The sequence below is a fragment of the Hibiscus syriacus genome, unplaced genomic scaffold (genome assembly GCF_006381635.1).
Source record: "Hibiscus syriacus cultivar Baekdansim isolate YM2019G1 unplaced genomic scaffold, ASM638163v2 tig00110654_pilon, whole genome shotgun sequence".
Classification (NCBI taxonomy): Eukaryota; Viridiplantae; Streptophyta; class Magnoliopsida; order Malvales; family Malvaceae; genus Hibiscus; species Hibiscus syriacus.
Window position 1 is genome coordinate 283,697 of NW_024062814.1, and position 25,262 is coordinate 308,958.

General features: G+C 30.1%; 1 protein-coding gene across 1 annotated transcript; it reads right to left on the reverse strand.

The window, feature by feature from the left end:
• Positions 1–1,520: 1,520 nt before the first annotated feature.
• On the reverse strand, positions 1,521–25,209 carry LOC120137227 (ethylene-responsive transcription factor ERF113-like; the record flags this gene model as incomplete). Its single annotated transcript, XM_039153034.1, has 3 exons — positions 1,521–2,074; positions 2,851–3,159; positions 25,095–25,209. Coding segments are annotated over 3 exons (978 nt in total), but the record flags the coding sequence as incomplete, so codon positions are not given.
• Positions 25,210–25,262: the final 53 nt, after the last annotated feature.

Consider the following 25,262-nt stretch of genomic DNA (forward strand, 5'->3'; position numbering starts at 1 on the left):
ACCGATGATATGTATTATGATTCAACTTTATCGTCTAGATCTCATGGAATTACTTTCACTTATTATATTGGGTTGGCATGATCAAATCATATCACAAGAGATAAAAAAAGGCAATTTCATAGATTCAATTAGAGATAGCACTGCATGGAAGGGTCCACTTTCCTAGTGTTGATATCAAATCTAAAGTGATGATGATTATTCACAGTTCGATAAGATAAATAGACCTGATTTAGGTTAAGTGGTAAGCGGTTTGATATTGTTTAAGAAAAATTTCAAGTTCGAGTACTTGTGTATGTAAAAAACTCCCGTTAGGAGACTCACTCACTAAAACTAGGTACGCGGCCTGAGTAGGTCTATAAGATCCGAATAGATCTATATTAATCCGGACAAAACTTTAAAATTAGAAGACAAGAAAAAGATAAATAGACTGAGCGTCATGTGTGTATTCAATTAATGAGAATCTTTTACTTTTAATTAAAATCAATATTCTTTTGAATACTATTAAATTTTAACGTTGATTAAGTAATATTAATTATTATTCAAATTTCTTAGGAATAGAATATATACTTCTCTATATTATTTAGGGTTTTAATGGTATATGTTTGACACCTGTGTGTCGTGTTGCCCTATTAGGAATGGGTATGGGACTCGAACCCGACGGGTTTTGACTCGACCCGACCCGATCGGGTTGGGTTTTTTAAAAAAAAAATCGGGTTCGGGTCGGGTCGGTTTTTTAATTGTGATGTTTGGCTCTTGTCGGGTTCGGGTTTAGGGTGAAAAATACCCGACCCGACCTGACCCGAAAAAAATATATAATCTTACCTTATATATTTAAGAATAATTACAATAATACCCATCTATATATTATTTTTTCAATTAAGTCATTATTTTTATTGAATAAAAATACTATTTTATTATTATTTCAGGTTGGGTCGGGGTTTTAAATTATATATCGGATCAGGTTCGGGTCGGGTGAAATCTTGTTTTGGTCGGGTCGGATCTCGTGTAGAGGACTCCTTGTTCTCGGGTCAGGTCGGGTGGAACAAAAACCCGACCCATGCCCATCCCTATGCCCTATTTTAATAACATCGGAAAATAGCAAATGGTAATTACACTCTAATGAAAATCTCTTTGGACAAATCAGTTGAATAAATATGAAATTTAAAATTGAAACCTCAAGTCTCTTGTATTATCACTATTTTAATTTTGATTTTAAATGAAGTAGTGTTTGTTCTCTTTGATCTGTTTTTTATCGGTGTTTTTATAAGTTAATGTGATGTTAAATTTATTTTTAATATTTTTTTAAAATAATGTGAAGTGATTAAGAGATAATATATGTTCAGTATCATAAAAAATTATTTTTAAAACAATAGTTTTCACGACAATATGATAAATTTATTTTAATCGTCACATTTTATGTTTTTATTTTTACTTGTCAATGCAAACGACCTGTTTTATGGTGAATATTTACCAACAGTATGTTGTAATCAAACAACTTGAAAAGGCTACTATATATTGCCTTACCCGCTTCTATTACTCGGATCAAAGTTCTTACCGTAGTGCTCCCGATAATCGGTACCCGAAGAGCTCTCGAACTTGGTCGAAAACCTTGTAGGGTCCTGGTGGTGGTATTGCTGTGACGATGCCGACATTGAAGGGAACTGTGGAGACAAATGTCGTTGATCATTGAAGAGATTCGAAGTGTAATACGAGATATCAGCATCGCTACTACTCGAAAGCAATTGTGCATATTCAAACAAGTGCGGATACGTATCCTGAGACAACGAAGAAGGCGGAGCAACCGGCGTAGGATTTTGTTCGGGTTGCACTCGCACGGCGCTTGAATCTCCACGACTTGGCTCCACTTCTCCTTGAGCTAGTTCGGGGAAATTTAGTTTGGCCTTGGTACCTTTGAACTTGAGAGCGGCTCTATCGTATGCAAGGGCTGCTTCCTCGGCCGTCTCGAAAGTGCCGAGCCACACCCGGGCTGCTTTCTTCGGATCACGAATTTCAGCCGCCCACTTGCCCCATGGCCTTTGCCTCACTCCTCTGTAATGCCGTTTGCTTATGTTCTCTTAACCACCAAATTATAAATGTCATTGAAGTCTAGTAAGACAAGTTTGGCATAGAATATAACATGATAGAATAGTTAGCACATTAAGATATATCGTAAAATGAATTTTTATAATATCCGATCTAAATTAATCGGCCAATAATTATCTAATATCATAGTTAAAAGAAAAGTACTAAAAGAAGAAAGATGCATGCAACAATGAGGATCCAACGTATTTTATTACCCTACTTTTATTCTTCCAATGAACAAACTTCAATAACCCAAAAGAATATCAAACTCAAGTCAAAAAACCGATGGTAGAAGTGTTCTAAATCACCACAAGAAGCTTGAAGAACCAAGCATTCGAAGCACGTCGTTTTAGCGTTTTAAAAATGTCAATCTCAGTAAATCATTTTCAATGGTGGGCACAATTCAGAGGCAAGGAATGTAAGATCGTTAACTCCAAGAACAGCTCCTTGGTCAAGGAAGAAAAGAAAAAATGAATGTAAACCCCAATCCACAAGATAGATCCCATCACGTCTCTTGTGTAATCACAGTTGACAGTAAAGTACAATAATTTATTCTATAGGAAAGTAAGCCAAGGATTGGGGTTGATACATTGAACTTTGACTAACCCTAGAGAGAGAGAAAAAAACTTTTGTGTATTTCTATTTTCCTATCTAAAAATGTAAAAATGAAATTCGGAACGAAGGTAAAATTTTATGTTAGCACGAATTTGATTAATCGGATAAGAAAAAATGTTGTTATAATCAAAGATATGAACAAATATTATGCACCTTGATCTTGAAGTACTGGGGGTTGAGGAGGACGGCCGGGGTCTTCTTTCACGGCGGACTGCACCGGCGATTGTTCGAAGCTGAGAAGCTGCTGCTCATCGGTGTCCATCACGTGAGTTAGAGCCCTAATATCGGCTGATTCCGGCCAAGAACTTGTGCTGAAGTCATAGCGTCGTTCTCTCTTCTCCTCCGATGTTTCCGGTGGAAGTGGCCGTTTTCCATGCCTTGGATCCACCTTTTTTTCTCTCTCAAAGATTTTGAAAATCAAACAGTGATGATGTACTAAGGGGTTGGAAGATACATAAAATACTTTCGAGGAGGAAAATAGGCTTGAATGTTTGAGATGAAATATATATATAGACGGCGATGCGAGAGGAAATGGGAGGAATGGATTTATATTTTTGGATTAACTACACGGATGATCGTTTATATTTGTGTTTTATCCACTTTTGGTCATTGATTTCAAAAAATATAAGATATAATCACTTTCATTTTTATTTAATTAATATGCGGTCATCCCGAGTTAACTATCGTTAACAACAATTAAATATTTTGATATAATCACATATTTGGGCCTTATTATTTACATATTCTCTCAATTCAGTCATACTTTTAATACATTACAATAAATTTAATTCTCCAATCGAATGATGTCAGATGTCACCATTCGGTTGGAGGACTAACTATATTTTAATTTAATATATTTATTTTGACCAATCAAAGAGTGACATGTGTGACCCTCTGGTTGAAAAAAAAACCAAAGGAAAGCAAATTGGGGGAAAAAGATTCAAACATTGGTCACTTAGGAAACTAAACATGTATCCAACCATTAAGCCAAGACCATTGCTTAGTCTAAAGTAGACAACAAGGTGTATATATTTTGTATCTTAGTGTATAAATACTTAAATTTATAATATTATATATATTAACTTTAAAATTTTATCTTAACTTATTAAATATAATTAATTATTAACTTAATTTAAAAAAAAATTATATTTATTATCATTTAAAAATATATATTTATGTTAAAATTTATTTAAAAATATGACTAAATTGAGAGAATAGGTAAATAAAAGAGACCAAATATGTGATTATACCAACTATCACGTCACATATTCTGTTAATTGTTAACAACAGTTAATCCTTGATGACTAGGGTTGTAATGAGTCGAGTCGAGCTCGAGTATTGCTGAGCTCGACTAGACTTGAAAACTCTAAAATGGAGTTCGACTCAAAACGAAAAATTCGCGAGCCTAATATTTTCAATCTCGACACGAACTCGAAATCATGAACTGAAGCTCGTAAAAGCTCGAAATAAAAAAAATCTTAAACTTACTTCGATTGAAGACTAAAACTCGAACTTGAACCTTAAATACATGAAAAACTTATACTGCATTTTAAAAAAATCAACACATAAATGTTAATATTTATTAATAATTTTTAAAAAATAATAATATCTTAATATATTATATTTTTGAGCTACTAACGAGTTTTTCGAGTCAAGTTCAAGTAGTTCGTTTTGACTCATTAAGAACTTGAGCCGATCTCGATTAGCTTGCGATCTGTCTCATCTCATTTACAACCCTAATGATGATCACATCTTAATTAAATAAAAATGAAAGTGACCATATCTTAATTAAATAAAAACAAAAGTGATCATATCTTATGTTTTTTAAAATTAGTGACCAAACGTGAACATAACACAAACATAAGTGATCATTCGTGTAGTTAACCCTATATTTTTTTATTAGTCATTGTAATTATCTGTAACTATTTATACAGAAATTAAGTTTGTTGAGTCAATTTATATAAAAATTAATCTTGTTGGGTCAAATTCACTCATATTTTCAAAGTTATCATTTAAGGTCTAAGGTCATTTTAAATCATTCTACCAACTAATTTCAAAAGGGTAAATTACAATTTTCATCATTAAACTTTACTCTCTTTCCAATTTTGCTAAATGAACTTTAAAAGTTTTCAATTTCCTCACTGAACTTAATACATTGGTTTTTTTGTCACTTCGTCATTAAATAGTTAACGGCATTAAAACGACACCGTTTACAAAAATAAAGTTTTCACCAAAATGACGTCGTTTTACATCTATATAAAAGCTCGTTTATAACATCGTTAGGAGGAAATGGCGAGCGACCCAAAAAAACCCAATGTATTAAGTTTAATGAGGAAATTGAAAACTTTTAAAGTACAGTGAGTGAAATAAGAGAGAATAAAATTCAGTTACCAAGTTTATAATTTACCCATGTTAAAAAGATTTGTCAACAAATGGTTGGTTGTTTGACACATGATATTAATATTTTTTTTAAATACATTTCAAAAAATCTAAAAACTCTTTTTTTAGTCTCTCAAATCACTAATTCTCAAATCCAACTTAAAGATCATAGATTAAATGGCAAGCGGTAACATGCGATCGTAAGAGAACGATCGATCAGTGAGAATCTAACAACATAAGATAATTAATGATATGATATGATTAATATAATGGTTATACGTGAGATTTACATATTTAAAGAGACCCTTCGTACCTTTCAAATATGTATAATATTTTTATAAAACTACTTTTTGTTCCTTTTCTTTCAATTTTATTGAATATCTATCTCATTTTCGTATTTCATTTGGTGAAGCAAACATGATGTAATAATGCAATAGATCAATACTAGCGGGGTTAGTTCAAGTGGTAAACAGTTTAATATTGTTACGTAATGTCTCAGGTTCGAATTTTTGTGTATGCAGAAAATATTCACTGGAGACTCACCCATCAAAATTAGGTGTGAGATCCAGATCGATCCAGATTAATCGGGACGAAAATTTGGAGAAGTAGAGGGCAACCAAAAAATTAATGCAATAGGATATATAATTATTAAAACGTGTTTCATTCTTATTTCAACGGTTGATTAGTAGTTTTTTTAATTTTCAATAAATCAATTAATGATATTAGTTATAGCCACCAACCTCTTCTTGACTGCTACTCAGCTTGGGTTGATTCTCGATTTTGAACAAACTCAATTTGCGACCAAGTACATGTATTCCCAAATTTTCATTATATATAAATATCAAAAATATATTCCAAACTATGATGTTAAGTTTCAACTTCAAAAATCATTATAAATTTATGTGTAAAGTACACAAATGGTCCCTTGACTATAGGATATTACTTTATTAAGTCCCTCGATTATTAAAAATTATAAAATGGTCACCCGATTATTCATTATGTTCCAAGCTCATCTTTTTCCATTAAAAAATTAGCGATTGTCTAAGTTAGATGTTAACATGATAACTGGAATATGATAGTCGTTTGAGATTCTGTGATTAGATTTTATCATATCACAATCAGCAGGTTAACATTCAACTCAAAATACCATCAAATTTTTAATGAAAAAAGATGATTTTGGAATATATGAATAGTCAGGTGATCATTTTGCAATTTTTAATAGTCGAGGGACTTAATAAAGTATCATTCTATAGTCAAATGATCATTTTGTAACTTTTAATAGTCAATAAACTTAATAAAGCGATACCCTATAGTCAGAGGACCATTTGTTTACCTCACCCTAAATTTATTAAGTGAACTTAGTGATTAGAATGAGTATTATTCTTCTTTAAGGTATTATAGGACACGTAATGTATACGTTATTTTTTAATTAATCACTTATATCCGATCTATTGACCGACTAATCCAGATCGGTTAATACATAAACGAGGGTGATCCTCCTAATCCAATTTGCTTCATTTCACTACGTAATGTATATATTATTTTAATAACTAAAATAAATTCTGAACAAATTCCATCTTATAAATTATAAACACTAAACGTATATATTTAGTGTAACGTACACAAACTATAATGAGATGACTTTTATTATTTAAATTTTAAAATTACAGAACAATAATTAAATTAATGAAACAAGTATAAAATAATAGTCATAGATTATAAAATAGTTTTAGAACGGTGCAAAAGATGCAGTGCAATCACATGGGAAGCATATTCAACAGTCGACATTAGCATCATGTCATTGAGAACATATAATATATGGACTGAAATTCAAAGATTTTTTTGTAGAAACAGAAAAAGGGGATGGACAGTTGCATGTGCCATCACATCTGGTATTTTGATTTGAGAGAGAAATAATTGTAAGATTCATGCAAACATTGAAATAAATAAAAGGGGATGTTCGTGTCTTGTCATGCAATCCATGACTTAAATTAATGCGACCCGTGTCCCTCTTTGACACGAAACTCCGCCATTGTACATGTTTACGTATGTATTAAAGAAAAAAGTTTGACCTTCATGTGCCTAACATTACGTTGCCCTTACATTACAATAAACGATATATATATATATATATATATATAGAAAGAAACGTACAAGCACGAATCAAGTGATGTCGGTATTACAGAAATTGTTATTATTCTTTGAGGTTACAGATTCGAGCACAAAAAATGTTAGAGGTATGAGCATTCAATGTCAAATGGTTGAGAGTCTTTGAACAGATACTACCAGGGAGTGTTGAGGTCCTGGGTTCTAGCAGTTACATCTGCAGAGTGTGTATAATGTTAATGGTTAAGAAAGATATTGAACAGATACTACCTTGTAATGACCTCAAACTATTCATTATAAACGTAAAGATCATAAAGAATACAAATACACCATTTCTTATATAATTCAAAAACTGGGTGTATCTCAAATCATTCTCCCAATATCCCTTAAAATTCAACTCTCTAACATAAACCCTAAATTTTCAAATACTACAAAAAATAATATTTTTTAGTATTTTATATTGATAATATGTTTTCATTCCTTAAAATTTTAGATTTGTTCTTAAAATTTTATAAATTATTCCTAATATAAAATCTTATTTTCATCCCTACGTATGTTTCATCTATTTGAAGTTGGGGAAGAGCTTTACCTGACCGAACTACATAATCTATCCCATGTCTGTATGTTGGAATTATTGGACATTGGCGTCTAACAAATAGCCAAAAACTGCAGGCAATAAATCATAGTTTTACAAAATGTCCAAACCATCTTTTTGTTTGGATTTCCAGGCAAGAGGAACGAGTAAAAAAACAAACAATGAGCTGCACCGAAAAAAACATTCATTACATCGTGACAATTCATGTGGTGTGCTTGTGAACATGAACGGATGTATATAAAGAGTGGGGAGAGCTTTTGTCATTTTCAGAAATTTTAGTCTAATAACATTTTAGGTTTTTATCAATTTAAATTTAAATAAAATTTGAATCTTGTTTCCTCCTGCTGGAATTTAATTAAAACTTTTGGTACTATGTAGCAACATCTTATTGATTGTTAATTAATTTAAAAATATTTTTTTGTTTGACACGCCAATTCAGCATTTCAGTACACATTAACATGTCCAGTTAGCATGAAGCATTAATCATTAGCTAACTAATTGTTTCCTCCAACCGGGTATTTTGAACCAAAATGAAACGTTGGAATAAAAGCGTTTAAAAAAAATAGCAAAGACCAAATTGACCATTTTATCAAACATTAGCTACTATTTTTTTCATTATGCAAACGAGCTATTAATGGCCAATAAAGATTATGAACAAATAATACCTTATAACTTAGATTATTCAAAAAAATAAGGGTATGTTTGGTTCTAAGAAATATAAGCTATTTTTATTTTCATTTTCATTCTTTTATAAAATAAATAGCGTTGAAGAAAACATGTTTCGCTGTAAAATTAAAAAATGTGAAACACCCTAAATCTCAAGTTAATAGTTTTGAGTTAAACCGAGAGTGTTTTGGATAAGTTCTCTAGCCTTGTAGGAAGCTTGACCCAAATTGGTGTTGGTTTGGGCTTGGTTTTGGCCCAACAATTGATATAAAAAAGGTGTTTTTGATTTGTGATTAAAATTGTGAGGACCAAGGGAATAATTTTACCAAACTTTGAACCAAAGGCTAAAAACTTTTAATTGTGGGTGATGTAATCGCCATACCTCTTTTCACCCCTCCCTGCCTTTGTCATTTTCATCTTACATCTCCTCCATCCTTATCTTCCTCTCCTTCAAGTTAAGCTAGCAAAAGGTGGAAGTTTTATAACCTTTCAAGCCTAGTACAAAATTCCTAAGGTAAGATTTGTAATCCTCTCACCCAAAGCTTCATTTCAAGCCCCGTAGATCAAGTTTTGGCCATGGTAACCATAAGTGGGAGTTTTAGTGGAGTTTAAGAAACCTTAGCTATTCAGTCTGTTTTTTTATGGATTTCATCCTCAGGAAGTCTTTTTAACTTCCTAAATCAGTTAGTAACTCCTTCCTTAATCTTTGTTAGTGAGAGACGTTGGTGAAAGCTCAAAAATGAAAGAAAAGGAAAGGGAAAGCTAGTTCTTTGTTGAACTTTGGGTGTTTCCAGCAGTTTAGAATCCAAGGTAACACACTTATAACTCAACTCTACCACATGTAGATCACTAGGTATGTTTGTTAGATTGCATGAGTTATGAAGCATGTCCATAGTAGATTTCAACATTTGGTTTTTTAGTTTTTTTATAGACCTATTATGACCCCTTATATCATACATAAAACTTTAATAATGTTTAAGAACCTCAGTATGACTCATGGGTGAGTTAGATTGTCATTTTCTTGCCCAAAACAGGATATTTCTGGGTATGAATATCGGTACTAGAAGAACAGTACTGATATTATTCATCATATGGCCTAAAAACAAAGGTTTTTAGACTGAGAGTATCAATACTCGTTCAATGGGTATCGATACTATTAGTAGAGTATTGATACTAGGTATATGTTACAGATTCCAATAGCCATTTTTGGTATCGGTAATCATGGAAGTATCGATACTAAGGGTAGAGTATCGATACACTTAGTAGGGGTATCGAAATTGAATTATTTTCTAAAACACCGAAACCAAATTTGGTATTGATACACAGGATAATATCGATACCCTAGTTAAGAAGTACCTATACTCATACTAAGATTTTCAATACTGTCATTCCTTCTCAGTTTATAATAGTCATTTCAGTATAGATACCAAGGGTGGGTATCGATACGATACCCAGGATTCAATACCGATATCGAAGAGCACAATATCAGTACCAGCGTACACTTTTGGATAAAGAATCCAACTGTTTAAAGGGGTTAGACTTGAGGGCCCAATAACACCAGCATGTCAGGAAATAAAACTACAAGCAAGAACAATAATAAACGTAATACAACTATAAACCATAATAGTTAGGATAACATAAAACTAGCCTTGTTGTATGCTTAGGTCGGACACCCGAGTTACTATAGCAATTGACGATCATTTTGTTTGGATATATCCCAGTTAGTGCCAAGGCACTTCAGTTGATGATTGGGCGTAGATGTCCCAATACTCGATGAAGTAAGTTAGCCAAGTGTACGTTTCCGATGCAGTTCTGGATCTCACCCCAGATACCCGAGGGTATTTTAGGAAGGCTAGAGGGATGTGTGCCCCGAGATGCAAAACCCTCAACCGCACCATGATGCCTACCTTAGCATTTCATGTCAGCGTCCTTACGTCTTCATACCTATGCTACTAGTATGCTTATTTAGTAAATGCATGTAGTAAAATAAAGTTATTAGTGTGGCACTACGCTCGTAAGTTTAGTGTTCAAAATGTGTTTCCGTGCACATATTCCTATGAGACCAGTCGATGAGCATTATCGTTGCCAACAGATTCCATACTAGCTGAAGCATTATAGTAGGACTTGAGTTATACTTAGAGGACATGTACTATTTTGTAGATCCTTTGGTATTTAATCGTAACTATATTTTGTTTAAACTCTATTAATATTCTAGATGTTTTGGGAGTTCCCCGTATTTTGTAAACTCAAATTATTATGCTTTTATTTTATTTTACTATGGATGGTTTTTAAATGATGTGTTGCAAATTATTTTAAAAGAAAATTTTTGGATTAACCACTAAGATGGTCCCATGTGACACTTTAATCCTTCGAACCTCATAACGGATCGGATTAGAGTGTTACAAAATGATATTTGAAAAAAGAAAACAAGAATAAGTGAAGATATGAAACATAAAAAAGTTTTCAATATTTTCATTAGAATTGTTTTGGAAATTTAAAAAATAATAAAATATGAGATCTAGATTTCTAACTTAACTTGTACAAGTTAAAACTATTTAATAATGATTTTTGACTTAATGGTATCTCAAACCTCAAACTTTTGTAAAAAATCATTTTAGTACCTAAACTTTTTTATATTCAATGTGGTCCTTAAACTAAACTTTTTGAATAATTTAATTTTGTAATACTTTTATATTTAATATATTGAATATCTTAATAATTGTTTATATTTTATATTTTAAATTTAAATAATTTTTTTATCTAAAAAATTTGTAAAAAATTGATTATGTCCTCAAATTTAGTTAAAAAAATCAATTAAGCTCGTCTACTATATCATCATCCATTGTGTACTGGCACAATACTACTATGAAATGTTACATCAGCATTGTAGATTGTCATATAAGCTTCGCAAGTTGTCATGTAAGCGTCGTGACGATCAACAATTGATTCCTTAGGTCAAAGGATTATATTGATTTTTTCTCGTTTAAGGGTCACATTAAGTGCAAGAAAGTTCAAATGCTTAGTTTTTTTCCCTCAAAAGTTTGAGGGCCTCAATTACCACTAAATATATATTTTATTTTAATGACTACAACAATATTTTATGTTTTTTTAAAATTTAATTAATGTCTAATATGTACTAACATTATATTCTTATTATAAACTAAAATAACTTTTGTTTTATGATTTTTCTTATCGACTTTATTATTTTATATTTTTCATAATTCACATGTTTATTTTTTAATAATTATAGTTTAATTTAATTATTTAATAACCATTTGTTCATTTCTATTTAAAAAAATTAGATATCAAATACATTTTCACTATTTTTATTTTTTGATTCAAGTTTATAATTATATTAACTAAGAATGTGTTTCGATTTTGAAAAAACTAAAACTAAAATTTATTTTTTAAAATGAAAAAATATTTTATAGAACAAACCACATATTAGTATTTAAATAATATTAAAATATTATTTTTATAATTCTATATATTTATCATCATATTTTAATTAATTATTTATACTTTTCTGGATTCTTAGTCTATATTTTATTATAACTATTTAGATTTATTATAATCGAAGTTTAAATATATTTCAATTATTAATATATTCGTCTACTTTATAATGATTAATTTAAATTATAGTTATAAAATTATTTTGATTGTAATTATAAATATACTTTTACATAATTGAATTAATTGGAAATTAGAAAAATCTTCTTCCAGTCTATCCCATTGCAAATCAAACCTTTAAATTTACAATTAAAGTGACTTTAGTCTTAAAAAATCAAATTTATTGATATTTTTTACGAAAATTGATATAATTTTAGTTGGTTATTTGGTTAATTAAGTTATGGGTTGGGTTGCAAAAAGTAGTTTGATAGATCAATTTGGGCTTAATTTTATATATTATATATTATATATAGAGGTTAGATCCATCTATATTATGATATTTGTTATTTCTAAAAGTCTTAGGTTAGAGTACTAACGAAGGTAAGGTATTTGAGCGTACACTCTACAATAATTGAAACCCTTTAAAAATATATTATCATTTATATACTCAAAATGAACTTTTAGTGATTAAAGAATTTTTCGCTAAAAATAGATGTCTAAAGTTTTTTATGTTATATTTTTAAGTGTTTACTGTTAAAAAAACCGTTAAGTGACACATGTCACGTCTAGATTTTTTTTAAATAAAATATTTTTTAAAATTTGGACGTGACACGTGTCGCTTAACGATTTTTTTAACTGTATGCACCTAAAAGTGTATCGGAGAAAACTATAGTAACTTATTTTTTAACGAAAAATTCTTTAGACACTAAAATATTTATCAAGACATTTTTAGGCACTTATCTTTGTATTAAGCCTCATTTATAATCATAACAAATTATAAAAAAAATATTTTTTATTAAATTCATCGGTTAATTGTTTTCATACAGCACATCTATTAAAATATATATTAGTAAATCTTTATTTATTTAGAGGAAAAAAAGTACTTTACATCTCAAATTCATGATGTTTTAGGGGATTCCGATTTATAGAATAAGTTATCTCTTTTGCCGCAAAAACTACAGTGAAAATCAATGGGAACGATATTTATTCAAATTATGTACTTAATCCTTTTACTATATGTAATTTGATAATATAATCCTCATATTCGATCAACTTTAATTCTTATATTTTTCAAATTTTAAAATTTCAGACTTGACTCAGAGTATAACCATGCAATATGTTAAATAAAATTCTTTTATTAGTTCATGGACTATGCGTAAGTTATAGATTTAATTTCAGCAATCAAATTTGAATATTTTAGTCCTTGCGATTTTGTCATGTTCTCTTGTATCGTTTGGATCTTGACTCTAATTTTAAATTTTAAAAGATACATATATTAAAATGATCAAATTAAAATATGTGAACTAAATCTAAAAATTATGAATAAATATACAGACTAATAACACAATTTGACCACTAATGATGCATGAAGAAAAAGAGAAGGGGCGTTAAGCATCATTTGTCATTTAATTCGTTTGCTTGAAATTATTTGTCACTTCTTATATCGTTTAATAATTACACAAAAGCTTTAAGGCAACTTTAGTTTTTTAACCACTAATTTAGGGGTTGATGGGGGCCTAATTAAGGACTTTGACCCTTTCTTTGCAAGGATTGATGCCCATGCAAGCTATAAAAAAAAAGGCAATTTCTTTATGACTCTCTTGTCTACTTAAGGTGTGAACAAGCATGAAAAGAATGTTCGGTTAATGCGTAATTTCCTATCAACGCTTATTCAATATTTCCTAATCAATATATTAGGGTTAAGTCTTGTAGATTAGACAATATTATCAAAATCTGTCTTTCTTCGATAATTTTCATTCAACTAAGAAAGTTCTTAATAGATAATACCTTATAATCACATCAAACTATTAAAAAAAAATTAACTCGGTTTAGATACAATCAGAGACGGATGCAGAATTTTATGTTAGGGAATAACTTAAACTTAAGAGGGCAAACTTAAAATTACAGGAGACGAAAATAGATTTTTAACAAAAATATAGATAAAAATATAAAACATATAGTAATTTTAAATTTAGAGTGGAAGCGACTGTCCCCACCCACCCGTCCATCTCAGATGCAATCAAATTGTAACGCTAAAGGGACAATCCCTTCGTCATAAAAATTGGGTTTAATTATTCTTAGGTCTCCCTTAGTTTTAAACTTAAATAAATTAAGTATTACCCCCCTAATTTTTTAGATTCAATTTTTTTAGGTCATCTTCGTTTTAAAATTAGGTGAATTAGATCCTAGTCTCTCATTTATTTGGAAGAATTTCTTTTTAGGTCCTCTTAGTTTTAAAACTGGGCAAATTTAGTTTTGGAATACCATTTTTTGTTTAAATACTTTTTAAGTCTCTTTTAATTTAAACATTAAAAAAGTCAGATCTTAGATCTTAATTTTTCTAATTTTAATTTTAAATTAATAACTTAATAATAAGACTACGACCATTATCTTATTATTATCTATATTTGTCTGTCCTGAAATTTCATCTAGACTTTGTTTCTATATGTAACTATTAGTATTCAATAATATTCAAAAAAATATTTAAGAAAATACTATAAAGAAAATGATAAATAAAAATATTAGATAAATTTGTGTTCTATTTTTTAATAGTATAGGGTGATTACAAGATAGTATATGATTAAAATTATTTTTAGCCATTGATAACACACATCTACAGGCGTAACTGCTTGAACTAAGGATCTCTAGGGAGAACAACGTTCTTTTTTAAATCATACAAAATATTTGGTTTTTGTTTCATTTTAGTATTCATCGTTAAAAATATAATAGATGGGCTCACCGACGCTATGTCTACAATAGCCGACGTAGCATCCGTCAGTCGATGAGGCCCAAACTTTCAAGCTCGTTCCTTTTCAACCCCCTGAATATGATTTCGGCCCAGATTTATGCCATGTCAGCCCTCTGTTAAGTTTTTAATGATAGGGTACTAAAATAAAACAAAATCTAAACACTTGGCATTATTTAAAAAATAAAAGTTTAAATATTAAAACGAACTAAAACTAATATTTTAGATACTAAACACATAATTTACGCTTATCCAGATATAAAAGTTTTTATATTAGTATTGATGTTATTTGTATATAGTGTTTTCCAAGTTACGTGGTTGAATTTTCATCTCTTTCCTTGTATGATATTATTTTAGTCACTTAATTATTTTTCTAAAATTTATATATAAAATTATGTTTTGATTTAATTTGATCGTCCATTGTTAAAAATAAAATTATATGCACAGTTAAATGACTAAATATGTAGTTTACTCGATTTTATTTTTTAGCGGTTAGTTTATACACTTTAATAGCTTTAAAAATATATGATTAGTTAACATGATTTAGTCTATTATAATTTTGCAAACTCTTTTTATAATTATTGTATTTTATTTTTATTAAATAAAATGAACGATTATTATTAATTCCATCTTAATTTGTTAGAATCTGATCTTAATACTTTACAAAATTAATAAGTTATCCCAATTATTAATAAATATATGGACTTAAACCGTTGATAAATTAATACAATTATAGTAAAGTTATCATTTTCTTATTTCGAGCTTTTCTTCATTTGTCAACGTTTGAGGCTCCGGTTTACCTCAAAATTATTTTACGTAAAATACGTAAAATGAATTACATGAAAATAATTTTATGTAAAGTGAATTGTCTAAAACTGTTTTACATAAAATGAATTATATTTTCTGAGAAATAGTTTTCATAAACTATTTTACGGTGTTTTGATAATATTGTGTAAATTATTTCACTAATTGTTTGATATACTATAAATAATTTTAGAAAATGATTTACATAAATGAATAAAGTTTGGTTCGGTTAATATTTTCAAAAAATTGATTCGATTAACAATTAAAGAAAAAATATGATTTATTCTGTTAATGGTAATTCAATTCGATAGGTGGTTGAATTAACAATTTGAACGTCCTTAATTTTATTTTTTAGTATTTTTATTAACATAATACTAAATTATTGTATTAATATTAAATATATAAATTAATATTACTCAGTTTTTAAAGAAACATGCCTCGTTAAAATATAATTTAATAATATTATTATAAACATAATTGATAAATAATAATAATTTATTTAAAAATGTAATATCATATATTATTATAATATATGAGTATATGTTAATATAATATTAAAAATATAATATTATTAAAATTATATTATATGTATATTAAATAATTAATAATTAATATTTTTATTAAATGATATTAAAATATTAATTTAATATTAATGTATACAATAACATTTTTTTAGTGTTTATACTCTAAGTGAAAAGTTAGAAAATGTTTTACGAAAAATCAGATGGTAAAACAATTTACAGAAAATACAAAGGAACAAGGAAAATGAATTACATTGAGAAAAACCAATTATAGCTATCAAACACCGAAAAATATTTTCTGTAAAAGCAATTACAACTATCAAACACAAGCAAATGAGAAAAACATTTTCTAAAAAATAATTTTCAGCTATCAAACACACCCTAAATCTCAACTGTCCCACGTTACACCCATCATATCTTCTATTAACTACCCCTGCTTTTTCATCTTTATTTCAATGATGCCGTTAGAATTTAGTGAGATGAAATAAATAAATAAAAAGTATAAGGTGAAGTTTTGTTGAGTTATCCGACTATTAAAAACTACAAAGTACTTATCTAACTATAATTCATTTTCTGTTAAAAAATATGACGATCATCTGAGTCAGACTAAACCAACTATAAGCTGATAAAATGATATATTAATGATGTTCTACTGATATCATTATTGTTTTTAAGTACTGACTCGACGACGTAATATAATTCAAATGATTCTAAGATGAGATTTTATCATATTTCAATTAATATGTAAACGTCCAACTCAGACGACCTTCCATTTTGTAAGGGAAAATGAAGAGTTTGGAATATTTGATTAGTCAAATTATTATTATTTTGTAACTTTTAAAAATTGAGAGACTTTTTTTTAACTTTTAATAGTTAGAAAACTCAAAAAAATAATACCTATAATTGAGGACTATTTGTGTACTTTACCAATAAATAAAAGCAGCAAAAGCAATTGGGGAGGAAGCAAACAGGAAAGGACTTTGTGAGGGTGGTTTGTAATTTGGGGAAATTCCATAAGCATTATGGAGAGGAGAAGAGATGTCTTTTTGGGTAATTGCACATCTCATCCAGGATAGTGAGACAGGAAAGAAAGATTTAGGAAATCTGGAAAATGGGTCATTTCATCAATGACTTGAAGGTGAAGGGGTGCCCCCACTCTTTTCGGTTACCTTGTCTACGACGTTGGTGGCCCTCGTTTTGAAGGCATTCACCTCTCCCAATGAGGTCATTGTCATCCTCTCCCTTTCATGACCAAATTATCCTTAATTTATTCAAAATTATATTTTTAACGATGGTAGTCCCTAAATTTTAGGGTGGTTATATTATGGTCAATAAGTTTTCAAAAATTATAGTACAGTCACTAAACTTTTTATTTAGTATTGTTATGGTCACTATTGTCAGCTACTATTAAGAAATGTTAACGTGACACGCTAAAGTATTCTTTAGAAAAACTCTAATTTTTCAAATTAACAGTAGTCATGAAGTTTAATTTTTTGATGAATAAAGTGGTCGTCGGTTAATCCCGATGATGGGAAGGTTTCGTTTGACCAGAAAATTAATATACTTTGATTTTAAGTTAACCCGACGGTTAAAAATGATAAATTTGAAAATCATAACTTTTAGTTAGATTGAACTTTTGCTTCCTTTCATTATCGTTTTTTTTTTCGTAATTGGAGGTTTTTCTAGTAAATAGCTCATCAAACTATTATTCCTTTTTCTTTTTCTCTGTAAAATCTTTCAAGCTCCTCAAATCTCAATCGAAACTAAAAACTAAAAGTTTATGATATGCCATTATCAATAATCGGATCAATTTGAAACCAAAATATATTAATCTTTTGATCGAACGAAACTTTCTGATGCTAGGATTGATCATCGACTCTTCCATCATTGAAAACTTAACTTCTACGACAACAACCAATTTAGAACCTTCATATTTTTAGGGGAACAAAGGCTTTAACGTGTCATGTCAACTTTTCTTAGTGGTAGTTAACGACAATTATCGTAATGAAGGTGAATAAAAATATTTAGTGAATATAATTTAAGTTTTAGAATTCAGTGGCCAAAGTGAAAAATCTAAAAAAATAAGGATTATTAGTGCAAATTTCTGATTTTAAATATATTAGAGTTAATGAAGGCTGCGTTTTTTTTTATATAAATTCTAAATCAAATCTTATTCCTACCTAGATACGAGGGGAAGGAGGACTGAAGGAGAAAAAATGAGAGTACTAGTAGATTTAAAACTATAACCTAAAGAAATATAAGAAACAAAGATAAACAACTTAATCAACCGACTAAGATTTTCACTATCAAAATTTGTGTGGAAAATATTTATGGACTTTCTCTATATTAATCATAGTTAAAATCTTGAGATGTCTTATTAGTGCTTTATAATGATTTATTGATCTTAATGTTATTGTACTCATAGTATGAAACCTTGTCCTAGACCTAGTGAGAGACCTAGTAGCAAAGCTGCTAACATTAAAGGAAAAATGGTCAATGGCAATGTGAAAGAGAGGGGTTTTGGGGGCTCATTGTCATTTCAAGAAACAAAGGGCATCTATTGTCTTCATTTTTATCTTCATCTTCGTCCTCTATATCAATTCGGCACATTTTAGATTGTCTTTTTTAAAATTAATATTAGATTAGTAATAAGAATGTCGTATTTTAAATAGATAGAATAACTTCTTTTAGACCTTCAATTTTATTAACTTAGTCATTTAACCCTTAAATTTTTACTATATCTATTTGACCCTTAATATTTTAACCCTTAAAATATTTTTTTGATTAATCTGGTAAGTACAAGCAGTATTTGTTCAAAGATAACTCTTAACCTCTTGACATTGAACGCTTATACTCCCGGATCCTTAAAGAATGACACAATTTCTTTACGACGGATGTCAATTGATTCGTGCTAACCCATAAAATATTTAAAAAAATTAAAAAGGGTGGATGAAGATATTTGTGATGGGAGCAAGATGGCTTCCTTTCTTTCTTTTAATAAGAATATATATTCGGATTGATGTCCTTGGCATATAGATATGATAAGCATTATACTAATAATTCTATGAATGCCGTATAAAACAATTCGAAGCCTCCCTTCTTTATTCCATTTTTGTGCATTTTTCGTATATGATATAATCCGTTGTCGTTGACTTCATAAGCTACCAAAATTAACATACTTTTTGTAAAACTAATATTTTGATATAATAATAAGGGCAAAATGTTTTTGGACTAAATTGAATTTATTCAAAGTTTTCATCAAATAATTCAAAGTCCAATCAAAACCTTAAAATGAGTATTTGACCAAAGCTTCGAAACTTCTACAAGAATTTTAAAACTTTCCAAACAATTTCCCAAAAAGTTTCAATATTTTTCAAGAGTTTCGAAACTTTCCCTAAAGTTTCGATACTTTATGTCCAACGGTCTTGTTTTTCTAAGGGCTCTTTTGAACATTAAAAACTTTCCCAAAGTTTCAAAACTTTGTGTGCAGAAAGTCTTCCAACGACTCCAATTCCCAACGGCTATAAACGGCTAGTAACTCATTCCAACGTAAAAACAAGTTCAAGACACTTGAAGAAGGTTACACAACACCTATCCAAGCATTGATCATCAAGAGAAAAGCTTTTCATTCTTTATTTATCTTTCTCTTGTAAATAATGTGTTTTGAGTGAGCTAAATTGTGTAAACACCTACCTTGTAAGGTTTTTCGTGTTTACATCTTTTCACCTTTGTAAGGGGTTTTGGTTCTAGCTAAGCCTTTGAAAAGTTAGGGAGTTTGTAAAGGTTATCTCTTTGTCCTTGAAAAAGAAATAACAAATTAGTGGATTTGTTGAAAATCCTAAGTGAGGAGCTTAGGTAGTGGATGTAGACTTCATTGAGGAAGTTGAACCACTATAAATAATTGTGTAAAATATCTATCCTTTTTACTCCTTACTTCCTAAATTTCAAAAAGCCAATTCACCCCCTCTTAGCACATTTTCAGTTGATCAATGGAGCTTCATCTAGCACAACAATTTGTATCAGAGTGGGTCACAAATTAAAGGTCCTAAAGCACCGAGAAGATGGTTTTTTCCTCTGGCGCTTACTACATCAAAGATTCTCAACCGTTAACAAGACACTATATTTCAATGGAGCAAATTATGCTTATTGGAAGAATAGGATGATGCTCTTCATTCAAGCTACCGATCTATATGCTTGGAGCTCTATGTAGTGAAAGAGAGAAGAAAGAGTTCCAACTCAATGTTAAGGCCATGCACATTTTGTTTCGTGCATTAGGCCTGGATGAATATGGAAGAGTCTCATCTTATTCTAATGAAAAGGAGGTTTACGACAAGCTCCAAATCACTTATGAATGAACCAATGAAGTGAAGGAAAAAAAATCGGTCTTCTCAATCATAGCTACGAGAATTTCAATATGAAATCAGATGAAGACATCAAAGCTATGACGAATAGATTTCCCATGATTGTCAACAGTCTCAAGGGATATAGGAAGATCACCCCTAATGAGAAGCTTGTTAGGAAGATGATATATTATCTTCCAAAATCTTGACAATTGAATAAGACATCGATCATTGAAGAACTTATCACTTGATGCTTTTGTTTTGATTAATTGGTTACCTATTTGTTGTATGCATGCATGAGTTTTGATTTTAAATGATTTTATGTTTTCTATCTCATGTATGTTAAAAAGAATTGTGATGCACATTTTCTAAAGTTTTAATGATTTTTCCTAAATGTTTATTCATCATAATGAATTTTGGTCAAAATTAGTTTTAATGCTTGCTTTTACAATTTTAATTTTTGACCTTAATTTAAATGTTTATGCATGTGATTTATTGCAAATGATATCTCTCTAACAATTGATATCAATTTTCAAATGCATACATTTTTGTTTGGATAGCTTTATGCACATGCACTTAAATACAACATCATAATTGCATAAAGTATATTAGACTTGGATATATATGAATTTCATGTGCTACTAACATGTTTGTTCATCTTTGTTAAAACTCAATGTCTTTTAAGTGTTAAGCTTTTAAAGTCAAATTTTTGTTTAGAATGCATTTGTTGAGGGGAAGTTTTTGATTTTTCAAATGATTTTAATGTTAAATTACTACTTACTCTCCATTGTTATTTAGTATCATAGAAATTTGAATTATTTTTTATATAACAAAAAGGGGGAATATTGGTTTGAAAAATTCAATTTCAAGAATAAAAAAGGGGAGAGCTTTAATATTTTTCAAATATGCTCTTTTTCATTAAATATTTTTCAAAGGGGGAGCTTTTGTCAAAACTATTTTTCAATGGTTTGTTACATCAAAAGGGGGAGATTGTAGAACTAATTTTGATATAACAAATAAGGGAAAATGTTTTGGACTAAATCGAATTTATTCAAAGTTTTCATCAAAATAATTCGAACTCCAATCAAAACCTTAAAATGAGTATTTGACCAAAAGTTCTTAAACGCTACAAGAGTTTCAAACTTTCCCTAAAGTTTCGAAACTTTGAACAAAAGTCTTCCAACGACTCCAAACCTTCCCAAACTCTATAAACGACTAGTAATTCATTCCAACATATAAAAGCAAGTTCAAGACACTTGAAGAAGGTTACATAACACCTATCCAAGCATTGATCATCAAGAGAAAAGCTTTTCATTTTATCTCTCTTTCTCTTGTAAATAGTGTTTTTGAGTGTGCTAAATTGTGTAAACCCTACCTTGTAAGGGTTTTTTTTTGTTTACATCTTTTCACCTTTGTAAAGGGGTTTTGGTTCTAGCTAAGCCTTTAAAAAGCTAGGGAGTTTGTAAATGTTATCTCTTTGTCCTTGAAAAAGAAGAACAAATTAGTGGATTTGTTGGAAAATCCTAAGTAAGGAGCTTAGATAGTGGATGTAAACTTCATTGAGGAAGTTGAACCATTATAAATCATTGTGCAAATTGTCTATCATTTTTACTCCTTACTCCCTAAATTTCACAAAGCCAATTCACCCCCTCTTGGCACATTTTTGGTTGATCTATCGAGTTTCATCATTTATTTACTAGGTAAACTACATATTTGGTCACCCCATTGCATAAATTTTGTTATGATCACCTAACTATTATCTAGAAAATCATAGTTAATGTTATATTTTAATTTAATTCAGGGCTGGCTATAACCACCTCAGACCGATGCGTTAACCCGATTTGATCTGGAGTGTAATATTAGGGCCACCAGAGCGACCCACTGTAAAAATAGCAGAAAATTTAAAACTTTTAAGGGTAGTACAATACCCATATTTACTTGGATTCCTCAATTAATCCAAAACATCTACTTAGTCTAGGCCATAAGGGTATTTTGGTCATTTTGGTGTTTAGTTTTATCCAATCGTTATAGAGCTCGAGATATCCCATCAGTCCTGAGCTTGGTGACATTCTTGGGTCATTTCCATTACAGGGGTTCTGGTCATTTTATAGTTCCAGTGTATTTCAATATTTTCCTTCCGTCCGATCTTTTTATTAATTCAAACTTATCATTTATTTTCAGTACATTCAAACAATTATGTCAAAAGAACACCTCCGATAAATTGTTCTTCATATATTTACTCAAAACTCGATATTTTCGGGTCAAGTGTCTTCTCAGATTTTACAAACGGAATATCAGGAATTTTCTGCACTAAGTCAGGGTCTTAACAATCAAATCCATACTTAATCGAGTTAAGTATGATCCTCAAAGTATTTCTTATTTAGGGTCAACACAGACTATTTTACCTCTCAATTTTTGTAATTTTTTAACCAGATAATTTTGGTATTAACTCTTAACCAAATAATATAATTTAGAGATCCTATGTTTAATTTCTTTCTCGAACATTCTCTGATCTTGAAATGATCCTTAACAGACTTCTAGTATTTTGCACAAACCCTCTTCGGTTAAAAACCAGTTATCCAAATTTTGCAAGTAAATCTAACATTTCTTATGCACATCAGTAGTTTATCAGATCATATGTCTTTTCAGATTTATTAATCCACTTCCAGGGACAATTCTTGTTATTCTCCAACATACGGGTAATTTCGTAATTTTACCTAATCGAAGTATTTTCATACCTTATCAAATGAGGTAGATTATAAATTGCATATCCAGTGCTGATTCATATATCACTTAATCTCATAACTTGAATTGAATTCAAACTGTTCTTCAATTTCTTATATAGTCATCTGATCATATTCAGTTATCGAATTTTTATTGTATTCGAATCGAGTGTAGACTTCATTAATTACACATATGAGACCAAACATTTCCATTCATGCATTTACCGATACCAACATATTTCATAAAGCATGAAAAGGTAGTAATGTATTACCTCGATTTTCGTGCCATATTGATCGACCATAAAAAGTTCATTGAATGCCCTCGATCCTTAATTCAACTTCTCATAATTCCTCAAATACATAACAATAAATGTCATAAAACGGAACTTAATTCCAAAAAACAAATCGAATCGGATGATAAATCATGAAAACCAACTTATCGGGTTTGAATTTGGCAAAACGGACCCCATAAACATATTCAGGACATCAAAAAACATCAGAATATGTATACCGGGTCAAAGTCAAGGTTGTTTAACGCCCTGGTCAACGCTGGTCAAAGTTCTGGTCAACAGTGGTCAACGGTCAACAGTCAACAGTCGACCGTTTTACATAAATATCAACCTAACCGAAATTAATTACAAATTATCCACCTTATACAAATATTTACAAAACTAACACCCGAATTTTACACAAATATCACCCTAACAGTAATAATTACGAAATTAACCCCCCAACGCGCAGTGGCGACGCGTGAACAGTGATACGATGTCAGAAAATTCCAGAAAAAATTCTTAAAAATTATTTTAAGGCATTTTGAGACACTTACTGAGCTCAGTTCACAATTTTGAACGGCGGAGAGCTCGATTCCGAAACATCGAAAACTTTGACTTTCTCACCCCTCCACGCGCCGGCAACGACGGAAAAACGGAGGACACCGCGGACTCGAAATGATGCAAGGAACACGATGGTACGGGAGGTATCGAAAACAGATGGTCGAATCTTCGTGAATCGACGAAAAACCAACTGAATCGAGTTAATACCGACGATACTTCCGACTGAAATTAACAACGAACGAAGACGATTCACGACGAAAGGTTTGAGGGTTTTGTTCATCGGTCAACAACGAACACGATGGTGGTTTCGGTTCGTCGATCGAAGTCGAACGACGAGTAAATAGAAGTTGAAAGAAGGGTTGAAGGGGGAGGGAAACTGGGAAATAATTTGCATAACATATAGGGAAATGGTGGTTTATAATTCTCTGAAAATAAAAATAGATAACCATGAGTTTAGTCACTAAACTTCTGCACTCTTTAAAATATATGCCAACTTTACGATTTTACAATTTAATCTCTAATTTCTTCCAAAAATACCAATTAAATTCACCACTTTATAATTCTAAAATTAGCCCTAAATTGGGGTGTTACACTGGCGCAGGATTTTATGTTAGGAGAGGCGACTTAAATTTTTAAAATTTCAAGAGAGGCGACTTGAACTTATAAAATTCAAGGGGGTAAAAACAATTTTCTATAGAAAATACATAGAAAAAGTTTATAGTAATTTTTAAATTTTCAAAGGGACAACTTCCCTTATAAGTCCCGCTCCCTCGGTTTATCCCTAATTTTATTTTAGTCACCTACTATTAAAAAATTATAGGTGATGATATCTTGTTAGAATTGGAAAATAAAAAAATAATGTTACATCATCATTACCATTGTTTCTTTTAAATGTGGGTGACTAAAACAGAACTAAAGCATAATTACGTATGATTTAAAAAAACAATGATTAATAATCAAAACATAAATAAATAATAGGTGAATGACTAAATAAATAATTTAGCTTTATTAATTTGATAAAAGAGGCCGAGGGATACAATGTGTTGCAGCTGTATACAGAAACCAAACGGCAAACCGTTTGTACTTTTGCCTATCTGTGAAGGGTAATTCCGTACTTCATTAAAGTCCCTTCCTTTGCTTGATGAGCTCCAGCTGTAACCTTGTGACATAAAGCTGGCTGACTTCAGCCCCTTCCATAGGGATATAACCATCAGAAATCTTACTAAAAAATTTATGGAAAACT